General features: G+C 39.4%; 4 protein-coding genes across 4 annotated transcripts in view; 3 read left to right on the top strand and 1 right to left on the bottom strand.

Annotated features, from left to right (window-relative positions):
* The window catches only part of LOC107036719, a 4,576-nt gene extending 2,057 nt beyond the window's left edge, over positions 1-2,519 (top strand). Inside the window, exons 2-3 of the mRNA XM_015254854.1 lie at positions 2,054-2,164; positions 2,387-2,519. Of these exons, the coding sequence (XP_015110340.1) occupies positions 2,054-2,164; positions 2,387-2,519 (244 nt within the window). The remainder of the gene's footprint in view (positions 1-2,053; positions 2,165-2,386) is intronic.
* Positions 2,520-3,486: 967 nt separating this feature from the next.
* LOC107036718 lies at positions 3,487-7,262 on the bottom strand. The gene is made up of 5 exons (XM_015254853.1): positions 7,200-7,262; positions 5,488-5,634; positions 5,018-5,202; positions 3,811-3,918; positions 3,487-3,622 (listed from the first exon to the last, which is right to left on the bottom strand). The coding sequence occupies exons 1-5, from the start codon at positions 7,260-7,262 to the stop codon at positions 3,487-3,489; spliced, it is 639 nt and encodes a 212-aa protein (XP_015110339.1).
* Positions 7,263-7,420: 158 nt separating this feature from the next.
* On the top strand, positions 7,421-8,240 carry LOC107036717. Its single transcript, XM_015254851.1, has 2 exons — positions 7,421-7,588; positions 7,785-8,240. Exons 1-2 carry the CDS (start codon positions 7,421-7,423, stop codon positions 8,238-8,240), a joined length of 624 nt encoding a protein of 207 aa, XP_015110337.1.
* A 1,755-nt stretch (positions 8,241-9,995) lies between these two features.
* LOC107036716 lies at positions 9,996-12,612 on the top strand. Its single transcript, XM_015254850.1, has 4 exons — positions 9,996-10,145; positions 10,679-10,859; positions 11,589-11,760; positions 12,453-12,612. The coding sequence occupies exons 1-4, from the start codon at positions 9,996-9,998 to the stop codon at positions 12,610-12,612; spliced, it is 663 nt and encodes a 220-aa protein (XP_015110336.1).
* The last annotated feature ends 3,122 nt before the right edge of the window (positions 12,613-15,734 follow it).

Here is a 15,734-nt window from a genome sequence, read left to right as displayed (position 1 = left end):
GGGGGGGGGGGGGGTAAAAGGAAGTCATCGTGCCGTAAGAAATCCTATATTCGTTACTTGAAAACAAAGAAAAATCGCAAGCCCAGCGATCAGTCATTTCCTTCAGTGTTATGAAAAAAATTGGTCTAGTAATATATTTCGCATGTGAGTCTGCAGGAGAATTTGAATGTTATATGATGATGTATGGCGATCTGAAAAATATTTGATATTCAACATTTTACATTTAAAATATGGGCTAGGAATTTGAATTCCTTAATTTTTAGATTAGGATGGGAAGTCGAAAAAACTAAAAAAAAAACTTGTCCCATTGATCTCATAGTGGGTACCGTGGGACCCCCAGGATTAGGAATTCGATTTTAAATCCTGATCTTCAAAAATCAAATTTTCTCGATTGGGAATTTCAATTTCTAGTTCAAATTTTCAGGATTACGAATTCATATTTCTGGCCGCTTTTGTTTAATTTAAGAATTAGGATTTCCAATCCTAATTTTAAGCATTAGGAATTCGAATTCCTAATTCTGATCTTCAATCTCAATTTTTCCACAGGCTTTATCATCCTTTAATTAAAAAAAACAATAAAAAAATATTCCCGGATATTTTTCATGTGTCCCATTTCTCGGGTTATGTAAATTTCCTAAACGCTCCGATTAATCACGCGGGAATATTTCAGAAAATATTCCCGCGGGTGGCGAGAGGGAGTGCGTAGAGAGGAGGTATTTCTCCATGAAAATTAATTTTATGAGTAGAGGGAAAACAAAGATTGAGGATATAGTAGGTAACTGGTTAGCTGTAATCTTATTCAAGCCTGGAGGGGTCCTTTTCCCTCGTTGGTGGTTCCGGGGATTACCGGGCGATCGAAATGATGCTGGAGCACCTACTACGGAAGTACAAAGGAGTGGGTAAGTAGAGGAATGGAGGGAGGTTGGAAAGTGGGATAAAGGAATTACCGAATTATGGCCATTTAAGGCGGGAAAACGTTGAGCCAATCCGGAGATTAAAAGCTCAACTTTCAACATGACTTTGACAAATTATTTGAACTTTGTGGAGAATCTTTTTTCATGAATTTTCAATATTGGATGGTGATATCTGAAGTTTGAAGATAATAATAAAGAATACTAAAAGACATCACAATTCGTGATTGAAGGAGTTGATACTCGAAAATAAGGATTAGGAATTCGAATTCCTAATTTTTGAAACGAGGACTGTAAATTCCTAATCCTGAAATAATGGGTTAGGATTTTAATTTCCTAATGTGTCAAAAATGAGATTGGAGAATCAGGATTGGGAATTTCAATTCCTAATACTGGAAATCTGAATTAGGATTTCAATCTCCCAATCCTGAACGCTAGGACTGAAAATCCGACATCTCCTTTTTTAAAAACTAGGATTAGGATGAAAAATTTTGAATCCTGAAAATTTAATTTCGGAATTCAGACTCTCAAACCAAAAATATTACAATCAGTATAACGAATTTAAGCTACTCACTCAAAAAAATCAGAATTAGCAATTTCAAAATAAATCAACGCTTTTTAACCTTCTTAAAATGACTGTCACTAATGATTGAAAATTACCTGGGTCTCGATGAAATTACCTCGACATTTTCCAACCAAAACTTCAGAAGGTCTATAATATGATGAAACCGTAATAATGAGGCAATTTCTCCGGCACTCATACCTCCGCGCCTTGTCTTTCATCGGCCCAAGTGCACTTCATTCGAAATGGTCAAAGACAAGTTGAAGTGAACTACGATACCACGAGAGAGTGAGATAGAGCGTAAAGACATCAGGAAGAAAAACCCCTAATCCAATTTCTCCATCATTCGTCACTCCCCCTATGACTCGATGTGGCGTATGAGACGGCGACAGTGAGCATGCAACGAATATAGGAAATGAGGGGCGGATAAGTATCTTCTGGTACTGATAAATACGAAGACACACATCCGTTCTCTTTTCTCGTGTCCTGGGTATTCCCATTTGTCTTGTTTCTGTTACCCTCGTCGTTCGGGTACATCATCCACGATTGATTGATTGTCCTCTCACGTTTTAACTTCCAGTTTCGGTTTGCCAGGAAGTACATGCCTACTTCGTTTTATCTGCGAGACAGCGCAGTGGAACATTTTGGGACATAATGGACTGATCGGTGATCTTCTGAAGATTTTATTGACGTAAGTTGCGAGTACATTGTCATAATCGTTCTGAAACCTATCTGATTTTACGAATTTCAAGAGCTAATCCTGAGAAATTGCGATGGCAAATGCAGTTCCTAATCCTAAGGAATAGTATCCTAATCCTGAAGAATCAGGAATTAGGAATTCCACAGCAATAGATCGTATACGCTGATATACAACATCTCAAAGTGTAAAGTCAAACACTTGACTATTTTACAGGCCATCCTCATCGGCTGACGAGGGCTTACCAGTGGAGTACACGCTGGCTGAGAGGCAAGCGGATGATTGTGGCACAACTTACTCCCTCTGTCCCGTTGGAATTTATGAGTACATAACTTCAACTGAGGAGTGACTGACCTCATCCCTTTCTCTCCCTCCCCGCCAAACTCCCTGCAATATTGTTGGATTACACGTGACAGCCTCCAACATGGCGTCATGTTGGTTTAGTCGTCATGCCTGTGTACGACAGTGGTGCCACAGTCTTGCCTGTGGCCAAACGCTGAAATTACACTTTAGGATATCACGTACTTGAGGCAGTCTACGAATAATTCAAGGTTCTTCCCGCACACCCTGTAGTGTATTGTTTGGACGTTTCCTCATGCTTACCTCACCCCCCCGCCCCGCCAGTTGGCTCAAGAGGATGGAGCACGAGAGGGTAGAAAAAAGACTTTGATTTACTCTGGCAATTTCCAGAGTTGGGTTTCGGCAAAACCGGCCGGGACGAGACCAACTTCTTAACGTCACGGGGGATTTGTTTTCAAAGAAAAGTGTTTCCAGGGAGACTTTCCTCCTGGAGGGGATTTTCGCAGAGGTGGGAGGACTGTGGAATTCGCTGGAGTATGAATTTCAAATGTCAGATGGCAAATAAACGGTTAATTGTCAAATTTCAAATGATGTTAGTACTATGAGATGGAAAAATAGAAGAAGAGAGTAGTGAAATAAGAATTTAAAAAAACGACACTTGTTTATAAATAAAATTCAATTGTCCACTTGGTTATTTTTAACATAAAAACAGAAGTCACATGTGCGATGCAAACAATGAAGGCTGTTTATATTGATTAGCCCATGTGAATGTTACACTGAATTGTTTGTCAGAGAATCACCCGGTAGATGAAAGGACTCTTCGTTGATTGGATTTTATGCGTGATAAAATGGAGCTGCATTGAATTTGAAAATTTAGTCATTTAGTTGTTGGCAGGATTTTTATTCCAGATAAATCCTTTCACCGGTGAAAATGAATTGAATGACATGTAGCTGACGATTCACATGGAAGATGCTGGGTATCTGTTGTGTGTCTCACGCCCATTTGCTTCTGAATTTTACACGAGGATTCCAATCAAGTCGAATAGCCCCAAGGGACAGAGGGAATGATATTTCGAACAGGTACCACTGCGTCCTATCGTTTCGGCCTCGACAATGTCCTGCGGTAGATCCTCCGGTTGAGAAGTCGACGGCCTGGAACGTAGGCCACGTCGTCAGGAATACTGATAATGAATGGGGATGGGGGTTACAGATTGGGGAATACCATGTATGGTGATTTGCATACAATAGTGGTGGCATTGTACCCATTTCCCCAATATTCCGGCTCATGTTTATTTGCCAGTGAGAAATCCGTCTCAAGGGTTGGGGGTTTAATTACTTACGTGAGGATGACATTTATCATATCACCGAGGACTCCATTATCTTCCAAATTGAATTCCGAAGTTTCGCAGATCGATCGCAGGAGGCAGCCCCTTCCACTATATCCTAGGCTGGAATAAAACCGGCGGGGCAATGTGTGAGGACAGGGGAGGAAATAGCTTTTTTTAGGTGGGAGTTATTCTTCAAGTGATCGAGGTTTTTGTTGTGGCAGACAAATTTGTCTGTTTTGCAGTCACTCGTACTCCTAATCCTAAATACTGGGCTGCCTAATGTTGAAAGGTCGAGATTAAAAAATGTATGGAGATAATGACCCACAATCCAAACTCCTAATCCTTGGAATTTAGGATTGGAGAATTGGGATTTGGAATGAGAATTTTTAATCCTCGAAGATTGGAATAGGAAATTAATATTTACAGTATTTACAGTAAGTCTAGGATTAGGAGTACAAATCACTAATCCTGAAAATTTCGGCGAGGAATCTTCACTCGCAGGGTGATATAAAATAACTAAGCCGATTCTATTTCTGAGTCTAATATCGCAAAAGTTAGGATTAGGAATGTAAAAAAATGATTAGAATGAGGAATTCCTAATCCTGACTTACTAGGATTACGACTGTTAACTCTCAATCCGAAAGAATATTAATTTCTGTTTTTTATTCCTGATCCTAGAAACATGACAAAAATTCCTAGATTCCAAAATCTAGGATTTGGGCACACGGAATCCTAATCCTCAAAATTTTGCCTAGAATTCAATCCTAAATCCTGATAATGTGCACAAGGAATTAAAATTCCTAATCCTAAAACATTAGTGCATAGAAAAATAACTAATCTTGAAATTCATACTTCAAGATAATTTCTATTTGCATTCAAGAACTAAGATATTCTCGATTCTACGATATTTTCCGTCAGTACGTCAACACGAAGAAATAAAAATTCTCGTTTGATCCAGCGAGTTATCACAGCCGACTGACATCGCCAGATTCCCCAGGCTATATCACTCCAGACGTGGAAAGGAAACTAAAGCAAATGTGTGCGTAATCAATTTTCCCAGCGTGAAACATAAACAAATGCAGTGAAATCCTTTGCGAGATCCCACCCATTCCCAAGAAAATAAACTCGGTGTTGAGGAGTAGTAGTGGAGGGTTAAATTGAAGAAGATACCTAATACAGAATTTTTTTTCACTCGGATAAGAAGAGAAATCATTACTACCTTTCGAATTTATTTGCAAGTGTTCCGTAAATTCGCGCTCTATCGATTCCCCGTTTTTTACGTTTACTCTCGGTCCATGGCTCAAGAATCGTAGAATTGGGGAGGTTGTACGTAGCTTCGAAAAAATATGAGAGTGAAATAGACTTGTCTGGATCGGGAAGTGGAACTGCCAGTGCGAAAAAGAGCTGCAACAGAAGTGCAATGTTTGATTCAGTTTTTGTTTTTATAAGATCCGTTAGTCAATAATGGAACTGTCAGGGATTGGAAATTCACACGAAGAGGAGAATATAAATATTCTTGATTATCAAGTCTGGGATATTTTTGGAATGACTCCAAAAAATATGGGGTCGAGGGAAAAAAGTTTTCTCCACGTTTAATTCATCATTTTTTTACTGTGGAAATTAATATATTAATCAAAAGATCGAAGAATTGGTGAATCAATGAATAACTGAATTACAATTGATACTCACGCCCATTGTACTTCCTTCAGGAAAAGAGACGGCGCGTATCGGTCGATGAAGTATTTTTGCCATCTCAGAATTTTTACTCTCGTAGGAGGACTGCGATGACCCCATGAAAATACTGAAAATCACTCTGGAAAATACAGCTGGATAATTCTAGGAATGTAGGAATATAAATCCTCAATCTTAAATTCCTAATTCCGAATTATTCGGATAAGGAGGGCAAAGTCCCAATCGTAAAAAGTTAGACTAGGGAATATAAATCCCCAATCCTAAATATCTAGGATTAGGAATGCAAACTCTCAATCCTAAAAAGCTAGGTCAAGACATATAAATTCTCAATCCTGAAAAACTAGGATTGAGAAGAAAAATTCCTAGTTTTTGAAATTTAGAATTAGGAATACTAATTCCTTGTTTTTGAAATCTAGGATTAGGAATAGGATTTCCAAGTCTGCAAAATTGGACTCCAAAATCCAAATTCCAAAACCGTGAAAAATGCTGAATCTTTAATCTTTAAAATCTAGCATTAACGATGAGAATTCCTAATCCTGAAAAGATTGAGTCCTGAAATGATTGCGAAAATCACTACTAATTAACCCGTGAAAGCACAGAAAATCATTCTGCAAAATACAACTCGACAATTCACAGAATAATATATCGCTGACTAGATCCCCGTAGACATCTCGACGTTTCAATTGATTTATCTAATTGGACAATTGGAATGAACAACAGCATTACCGTTGAAACACGGATCATGAGTCGAGTGCAATGAAAAGTTATATGAATGGCGTTAAAGGCGGTCGAATTCAACTTGTAAAAGGTCTGCGGTTGTTGGCGTTGCTCAACGCCGAGGTCTGACCATCACCGGCTTATCTACTTACGCCACGAATTCCCGAAAAGACCCCCGGCACACTGGGAGAAATAGGATTCGTTCTCTCTATGTGGGGTCACGGCACGCTCTGCTTAATCGTGCGGACACCGGGAATCACATTTCCAAACTATTCGAATTAAGACTAGAGCATTAACAAACATATTCTCCCGCTTTTCCAGAGGAGTATTTGCAGAGGTATAAAAATATGTTGATATTTTCTGATAATGTATTTTTGCGAAATATTAAGATGATAAATTGAAACTGCAGATTTCAAAGATTTAAGATTAGGAATAGAAATTCGTATCCCAAATCCTAATCCTAATTATTTAGGATTAGGAATATAAATTCCTGATAGTAAATAATTGAGATTAAGAAGGAATACTCTCAATCCTAAAAAAAGTAGGCTGGAGAATACAAATTCCCAATCCTAAAAAAGAGGGATGAGACATGTAACTTCTTAAGCCTAGATACCAAGGATTAACAACGTAAGCTCCTAATCCTAAAAAATAATATGAAAACCATGAATGCTCAATCCTAAATTATTAATTCTAAATCACTAGGATTAGGGAAACAAACTGCCAATCCTAAAAAGAGAGAAGGAATATAAATTTCCAATCCTAAATAATTCAAAACATAAACTCCTAATCCTAAAAAATTGAATAAGGAATATAGATCCTCAATTTAAAATTCCTAATCCTGAATGACTAGGATTGAAACACAAACCCTCAATCCTAAAAAAGGTAAGAAATATGAACTCCTGGTCTTGTAAAATTAGGATTGAGAAGAAAAATTGCGAGTTTCAGACCTCAAGGATTAGGATTATAAAAAATAATATCTCGTCAATACTCACAACGCGAAAATTCTCCTTGCCACTCGTTGCTCCATATTCCCGCAACTGTCCTGTTATTCTCATTCTGAAATTCATCGTCCGGTGTTTAACGGTTAACCATTCGCAGCGTTAAGTAGTGAGCATACGAAAACGCTGCTGTCATAACTTTCCTCCCGCACCGTGACAATATTATTCTGTCCCTTGAAATTAGTTCAGTGACCCCTATCAGTAATATCCCAAGCATGGTGAATTTCGCTATTCTCAGCTGTCATATCTTGGGGTTTCTCTCCTTGTTCGAGAGCACCAGAGAAACGCTCAGGGACAACAAACACTTCGACATCAAGAGTCTACTCCGGAAAAAACGGTATTTGGTTTATCCCAATCCACTCGGCAGCGAAACTAAACTACAGGTATGTTGTAATTTCTCATGTTGGTGCTAATTACTTAGTACAGAGCATCCTCTGAGCGCTAATGTAAATCATTAGATGGTTGGACAAGTTTCCTAGATCTTCAAAAATTCATTCTTTCCTGAATCGTTCAATGCGAAAAAAAAATGTTAAAAAAAAACTTCCGTCCATAAAATTGTAAATTATTGTTTTCCTTCAGGTACTTTTCGGATTAGGTCTCCCCATGGAGGGAGACATAGCCCTAATTCTCGGGTACGTCCTGAAATGCAACTACAATTTTCCCTATAACGGCTCCATTTTCACTGAACCGTACATTCGATATCAGAGAGATGTCTTCAAGGATGAAAAACCCGTATCGAGATGGAGTCTCTACCGATTGTTAGCGACTGCAATGGAAACATTTGGCTCGGGAAGAGTGTGCTTGCTCCGAGCGATTTGCGAGGCTGCCGAGAGCCCCTTCCGGAGATCCCACGGACTCCTGGGTGAGCTTCTCCACGTCCTACTGACACCGTCGAGTACTTCAGAGGAGCTCGAGGTTCACGAGGATCATGAGTATCACAGGGCAGAGCTGATGGGAAGGGGGTATCGGGGGGCTTGCAGCAGGGCGTTCTCGGAGTGTGTCAAGAGTCCTCTGGACTATTTCACAAGTTTATGATTTTCGAGTTGTTGGGGGGAAGTATGAAGCTTGCCAATTGTATGGGTGTGTACCACTGGAGGAATATATCTGGGGAATAAATTGATTTGTTTTCACTGCTTCAGTCTATTTTTCTGAATTCTTGGTGCGGAAATTTATGATTAGGAATTCAAACTCCTCGTCTGAAAGAATTGAAAGGAGGAGAGGTGAAAGTATAAATCCAAAATCCTTAAAATCTAGGATTAGGAGTCTAAATTCCTAATCCTAAAAAATGGGATAAGGAATATAAATCTTCAATCGTAAATTGTTAATTCCAAATAATTAGGATTAGGAATACAAACTCCGAATCCTACATAGATAGGATAAGTAATATAAATTCCTAATCCTGAAAAACTGGGATTAAAACGATAAATTCCTAGGGTTTCGAATCTAGGATTAGAAATAGCTAGCCCTAACAAATGAACTCAAAATTCTAATTCTAACTCCTAAAAAAGATAAATCTCTAGGCTTCATAATGTAGGATTGGCGATACGAATTCGTAATCCTGAAAAGTATTAAATAAAAGTACACACCAGCCCCGAAAAAAACGAAAACGAATATTCTACACAGCTGAATACGAAGATCGCTAACAACTGACACAATATGAACAAAGAGACATCGATCCAAATGTAGCTGAGGGATGGGACGAGAGTTTCAAGAATCAAACTTTCATCGCATGTTTTCTGCTCTCCAGGGGCACCCCCCATTCACCTTTCTGTTGAATTTCTTGTTAAACTTGTCATGCCAATTTCCCGAATCTTTTATACCAACGATCTAAATCGATGCATACGGGATGAGGTCGCATGCTGGGTGCAGCGGCTGTTGCAGAAGGCGTTGACCGGAAAAATTCGAACTTTGGAGAGAAATATTTCGCATTGACAAATTCTCCAGATTTTTCTGCGAATTTTTTTTTGCATCTGGCGACTGAAACTATCACATTTTCGCGTCTCGTTTATCCGATAAATTCATCACACACGTCGTTATAATTTCCTATTGATGAGAAAAATAATAGCACAACTCTTTTTTACACCCGTTTGAATTTACCGCGTTTATCCCCACCCCATCGGCAGGTGCTGCGTCGTCGCAGTTCACAGCTGCGTGCGCAGAAATTCTGATTTTTAGAGATTTCTTGTTAATTCCGGCTAAAAAATGTTCTGAACCGATATAATTTTTCTTGCAGAAGGTGTATTTATCGCATGTGTACGAAGTTTCGTGACGTTGGCTGCATTTTTACGTTCATGATGCGGATTTTTCTACATTCGCCATAAAAATGCGGGTTAACTGACGTTTTTGAAATAATTTATTTCATTTGAACCATTCTCCGCAGCAATCTGAAACTCCGCACAGGGCTCCGGAATACATCAAACAATGTCCTTGAAAAAATCCATAAATTTGGCTGTATTTTTTTTATTTTGCCGGTTCATCGTTAAAAGAGAAACAGTGTAATCATGCCCCCGTGACAGCGCCATTCTCACATTTCCTTGATGCATCCCCAAAACAGATGGCGATGGGATACGAAAATTTCCCAAGTGAACTACGTTTGCTCTCTCCATTGGCCACTCTATTGCCTCTCTAACACTCGTCACTACTAATTAGTACGTCCAGGGAGTGCAACGAGTCATTAGTCGGTTTACCACTGGTCTCCCTCGAGTGACCCATTCATTTGTTGCCGAAGAGCGCGCGTCAGAGGGCTTCCGGTGATCTTATCTTATCAACATTTCGAGAATTTCGGAGAGAATGAGATTTTTTATCCCACCCCATGTTATTTTCGTTGATGTTGTCATATCTCTGGTTGTCCTTGACTCGACGACAATAGCTGAAGGGGACAGGGAAAAACGATATTTGGTATTTCCAACGCCGAGTAGTTTTGCGGCGACAAAAGTTCAGGTGATTCATTCATATTCGATCTATTTTTTATTTATGGTGCGAGGGGTTGTGTGAGCGCGGAAGAGAAATTTTTTGATTTAAGGATATTGAAGGGATCGGTTCATTAAATTTGAGAGAAGCTAGAGGATTTATTGCGGCGACACAGGATTTTTCCTCTGGTGCTTCAGAATTGTTCGTATTTTCGGGCTTCAAATTTAAATTTTTATGAAATTTTTTTGTGATATATCGACCGATTGTGATAAAAAAAATCTGAAAATTCAATTTTTTCAATTTTTCAATTTCAATTTTTTTCCATTTCAAGTTTTTCTTCAATTGTTGGCTAATGGATCGATAGAATTAAACCATTTCTTCCTCTCAAATGTGAGTATTGTTGAGCCGCATCCATCGACCGGATGAATCTTAGACTGACGTAGTTGAAAAAAGCGGTTTGATCGCTTGTCAATTCCCGGGAATTTATCGACATTCTGCAGGCATGAGGTGATCGTTGAGTGCCGGGATTGATTTCTATTGCTGCTTTCTTTTTAAAAATCCAGATAATCGCTGGTCTTGGTCTGCCAATGGACGTAGATGTCAGCACCATAATCGGATATGTTATGAAATTCAATTACGCCCTTCCATACAACGCGTCTTACCTGACAGAGCCCTACGTGCGGTATGAGAGATCGATGGACGGCTTTCGTCAGGAAGAAATCGCTGGAGAATTCGATCAGCAAGGTTTGTGGAAACATTTCAGTAATTCGATTTGACGTGGATGCGGTAGTCGATGAATTCCTGAAGAATGCGATTTTTTCACGCGTGACTCCCCCATTTTCATCGGAAAATTTGAAGCGAGAGGGCACATTTAGGAATAGGAATTTCTAGTACAGAAAATTACAACTCAAAATAGAAATTTCAAATCCTACAAATCCTAAAAATCTAGGATTAGGGATGTAAATCCTCACTCCTAAAATCCTAATTCTATGGATTAGCAATCTAAGATTAGCAATAGCCCTTCCTAGGCCTAAAAATTTGGACTCAAAATCGAGATAATAAATCCTAGAAAAAAAAGATAAATCCCCCGACTGGCACATACCTTCAGAAACAAAAGTATCAAATAAATCTAAATCCCCTCTCTGAAGAAATGGAACCAATCTGAATAAAGCCGAGAGTCCACGGTATTTTGCACATTAATGGATCGTTTTTCTATCAACCTTGAGGCATATCTCGTTACAGCAGTCCAGTAAAAAGAATGGAAAAGAAAAATCTTGGACAGCTGTGGATTTTCTCCGTACACCAATGCCCACTCTCATTTTGATTAAATTGTATCCGTCCTGAATGTCTCTTTCCTCTCCCCTCTTTTTTTTCCCTTCCCCCCTATTGTGTCACTCCAGCGATGAAAAATATATATATCACAAGACTTCATTGTTATTCATTAATTCCGACTGTTCTTTCGGTAACCTTTAGGCTCATCCTTGGGATCCATTTCACGATGGGATATATACCAAATGATCGAGTCTAGTCTGGATGCTCTTGGTTCAGGGAGAAACTGCCTCTTAAGGGTGATTTGCGAGGCAGCTGCTGTGCCATTTTCAAAATACCATGGAATTTCACCGGAGCTCATTCACGTTCTCCTCACGTAACGTACTCATTACTTTAGGTTATCTTGGCAAGTCGGAACAGATGATTAATAATTACGGGCTGGCATGGAATTGTTCAATTCTTGCGAATGAAAGTAAAATTAAATATATTATATAAGAAATTTTATTTGTATATCATGTGGGGGACATATGGTCTTATGAAGGTCATATGAAGGTTTTATGAGACCCCATGGAGGGTCTCATAATATGGAAGTCTTTTGAAATTAATATATGTTCAGATGAAGGCTATATGAAGGTCTTATGGAGGTCAGATGCAGATTATGTGAAGGTCATATGAAGATCAGGTGAAGGTTGAGTGAAGGTCAGATAAAGGTTTTGGGGAAATCTTATGAAGGTCATGAAGGTTATGTGAAGGTCATCAAGGTCTTATGGAGGTTATATAAAGTCAGGTGAAGGGCGAGTGAAGGTCATATGAGGGTTTCATGGAGGTCTTACGGGGTTCATGTAGGGTCTGACGGAGATTATGCGGAGATCATATGGAGGTCAGATGAAGGTTGAGTGAAGGTCAGATGAAGGTCTTGGGGAAATCTTCTGAAGGTCATATGAAGGTGATACGAAGGTCTTATGGGGTTCACACAGGTTTTCGATATATTTTCATTCATCCATTGATCCACAAAATTTACACTCAAAAATACAATTCGATTTCCTCTTTTTCCGCTCTATTTTCCAGACCGTCATGCACCCCAGAACCATACGGAAATCTAGAAGACCAAGAGTATCACGCAGCCGAATTCCAAGGCCGGAAGACCCCCGAAGCCTGCAGACACTCGTTCCAAGACTGTCCCGAGAACATTCTCGACTATTTCACCGAGATCATAAATGACCAATGATCCTCGTTGATACAGCAGTCTCCACTGTAATCCCAGCCAATTCGTGAACCACTGCAGATAGCCGAAGGCAGCCAAAATTGAAGGAACAAAACCATTGGCAATGGAAACGGTGAAAATAATGAAACTGAAAAATAAAAGAACTTTAGACCAAAAAATCAAAACAAAGAGTCAGCATTGGGAGGGAGAAAAAAATCCACACAGCACAATGGCATCGAAACGTGACGCAGTTATCGGATGTTATTGGCATTTTTGTCGCTCGATAACAGGTGCGCATGGGTTGGCAAGAGGGGGGGGGGAGGGGGATTAAATTTATTGAAAAGGGGAGGGCGATCATGGTAAGCAGAAGCAGAAAAAGAGGTTAACCTCAAACCCAAGCGATGCAAATAAAGAGGTTTTTTTTATTATTTTCTTTCAATTGAATTTTCCTATGCAGACGGATTTTTAAATATTTTTTTGCATTATCACTGCATGTGAATTATTGTTTATATGAATCACCTCAGTTTTGGGAGGATAAACCGTAAAGTTTTCAATTCTCACAAGAAATAGAAAAGATAATCTTGATTTAAATTAAATCCTAATATTCCCTTCAGGTCGTGACTTAAATTCAGGTCGCGATTGAAATTAAGTTCGTTGCATACATTCAAGGCATGGAATAAATTCAGGCGGCAAATAAAATTCAAATCATGCCTCACAACTTAAATTTAGGTAATGCCTTGAATTCAGGTCGTGGCTTAAATTCAGGCCATAAATAAAAAAGAAATAAAAAAAATGAAAAAGATGACCCTAATTTAAATTCAATCCTGATACTTCCTTCCGCGAAAAATCCCGAAAATGCATGTACCAAGAAGCAAGAAGAAACGAATGTAAAATATTTTCAAATAGGAACCTCTCATATTGCCAATGTTTCTCAGTACGGAAGCGCGTTGCTACCGGTTCAACTTTTATAGCTCGTTGTGGACGGCCAACACAGGACGAGAGGGCACCGCCAGTACATGATGGTAGAGTCATAAGGATACGAGAAAGGGAGGGGAGGGGGGGCGAGAGGTCACTAGAAAGAGGTGAGGGAGGAGTTTTATTAGGTCGTACACTGTGGGGTTGTAATTCAATCCCGCAGTCTCGACTCACATTCCGCGGCAAAGCGTCTAAGTGAGAGCACGACGGTTGTTCGAGACATCCCAGTTTGATGCTTTACCGTCTCCCCAGCTGTGTAACAGTTCTGTATATACGTTATATCCTTCAATTTCTCCGTAACATTTTCCTTCACCCTTAATTCAATATCCGGCATTTATCCGTGGACAGTTGTTAAGCGGGCACCACTGATTCTCTTTCATTCATCCACAGATGGACTTGTCAAAGAAGATGAAGAAATGTCTAAATGATGGGAGTGGGAATGCCTCAGGGGCGGAATGAGTGAATGCGGAAAAATTATGTCTCTTTAGTTTCTGCAGGCCGACAACATTGGAAATGCATTTATTGGGATGGCAAGTGTAATTGACTGGAGGAATGAGAAATTTCGGAATGATGAGGACCTAATGTAATGGGAGTGAATTAGCGGATGATTGAAGGGTTCAAATGGGCATCATTTATTTTGTTTCAATGGAAATCCCTCACTCCGAATATCTTGATAATCAGTGAGAACATTGATGGACAATTTCTTCGAATGAAATGGTATGTAAAATTAGACGGGCCTCCCCTCGCAATCGATTATCCGGTTAATTAAAAACTCGATTGGGTAATGGACATTTCCGTTTGGCGTAAGACCATAACGACGAGGGCTCCCAGTGTTGAAGTATCCCTGCTAAATTGAACTATTGGTTTTCCCTCAATCTCCCCTATTGCAGATTTACGAAAAATCGGAGAATTAAAGGAGATGGATTGAGTACGATTCTAGGATTCAATCGTCATCCCGTCCATTCGGGAATTGTTTTCAATATTTCTGAGTAGTTTTAGATATTAATGAGCTGTGGTTTTTACTCCAGGTATCAATTTTTTAATTGTCAAAAATAATGTTTATTCAGGTTGCAGTTTAAACTTAATGAATGCCTTCAATTCAAGGCGCGGCTTAAATTCAGGTCCGGCCATGAATTTAGGTTATTGCTTAAATTTAAGGAATAGCGTAAATTTAACGACCTAATTTTAGGTCATGACTTGATTTCAGGTTGCAGCTTAAATTCAGGTCGTGTCATAAATTCAGGTAATGGCGTACCTACTCCAGAAAATGCTATCCAACAATATTCCACGATATCACAAACTCTCGTTCTTAGTGAAAAATGCTTAAATCAGGTCCGGGCATAAATTTAGGTCGTGGCCCAAATTTAGGTAATGGCTTAAATTTGAATAATTACCTAAATGTAGCGACCTAAAATGAAGTCGTGACTTGATTTCAGGTCTCAGCTTAAATTAAGGCTATGAAATAAATTCAGGTAATTTTTTAAATTGTGGCAATGGCTTAAATTCAGGTGCAAGTTGGGTGCGAAAGCAGCTGGAATCAGTGCCAAACTGAACCAGCGATTATCTGGATTAAAAAAATTCACAGCATCAGTGGAAATCACGTGATGAAGCAACCACCACGAATTTTCCCGAGAATCAACGATGAAATGCAGGGAGCAACAAATTTTCATGTGTTGATCATCCCAACCTCGCTTGCATTCAGCTTCTAGTTTATCGGTTGGTACGTGATTTTCTTCTTATGTACATTTCGCTAATAGCGTTTTCTGTTAGAGAAAAATCCCTGTACTCCTACCTCGTTGACACGATAGAATCCCGTTCTCCCAACATTTGTTCAACGAAATGCATGTGGGGGCGGGAGGGGGGGGGAGAGGTAACAGGAGAAGGAGATGAAGAGAGAAGGCGCAGGAGAACGATCTAACGGACCGAAATAATTCAGTTTACCCTGCGATGGCGGCTCTCCGAGGCCTAGATTTACATGACCGTGTATACTTTATACGCTTGGATGTGCTGAAGCACCATCAGTGCTTTCAAAAATCCGCGGAGTGAGTTTATAAAACATTGCATATATATTTTTTTCTCGACGAGGTTAAAGGAGACAAGAGAGAGAGAAAGAGAGAGAGAGAGAGAGAGAGAGAGAGAGAGAGAGAGAGAGAGAGAGAGAGAGAGAGAGA

Source organism: Diachasma alloeum, unplaced genomic scaffold (assembly GCF_001412515.2).
Source record: "Diachasma alloeum isolate Michigan unplaced genomic scaffold, Dall2.0 Dall_scaffold_00211, whole genome shotgun sequence".
Classification (NCBI taxonomy): domain Eukaryota; kingdom Metazoa; phylum Arthropoda; class Insecta; order Hymenoptera; family Braconidae; genus Diachasma; species Diachasma alloeum.
The sequence above is the reverse complement of the archived record's forward strand: the minus strand, read 5'-3'. Positions and strand labels throughout refer to the sequence as shown.

What these genes read in the sequence shown, in the direction of transcription:
- LOC107036718 (XM_015254853.1), bottom strand. Translation starts at nt 7,262, where the DNA reads ATGAGAATAACAGGACAGTTGCGGGAATATGGAGCAACGAGTGGCAAG. An exon ending in GCAAGGAGAATTTTCGCGTT is followed by an intron (nt 5,635 to 7,199) that starts GTGAGTATTGAC and finishes CTACATTCCTAG; the next exon opens with AATTATCCAGCTGTATTTTC. An exon ending in CTGAAGGAAGTACAATGGGC is followed by an intron (nt 5,203 to 5,487) that starts GTGAGTATCAAT and finishes CTTCTGTTGCAG; the next exon opens with CTCTTTTTCGCACTGGCAGT.
- LOC107036717 (XM_015254851.1), top strand. Translation starts at nt 7,421, where the DNA reads ATGGTGAATTTCGCTATTCTCAGCTGTCATATCTTGGGGTTTCTCTCC. An exon ending in GCAGCGAAACTAAACTACAG is followed by an intron (nt 7,589 to 7,784) that starts GTATGTTGTAAT and finishes GTTTTCCTTCAG; the next exon opens with GTACTTTTCGGATTAGGTCT.
- LOC107036716 (XM_015254850.1), top strand. Translation starts at nt 9,996, where the DNA reads ATGAGATTTTTTATCCCACCCCATGTTATTTTCGTTGATGTTGTCATA. An exon ending in TGGAGAATTCGATCAGCAAG is followed by an intron (nt 10,860 to 11,588) that starts GTTTGTGGAAAC and finishes GGTAACCTTTAG; the next exon opens with GCTCATCCTTGGGATCCATT. An exon ending in CTCATTCACGTTCTCCTCAC is followed by an intron (nt 11,761 to 12,452) that starts GTAACGTACTCA and finishes TCTATTTTCCAG; the next exon opens with ACCGTCATGCACCCCAGAAC.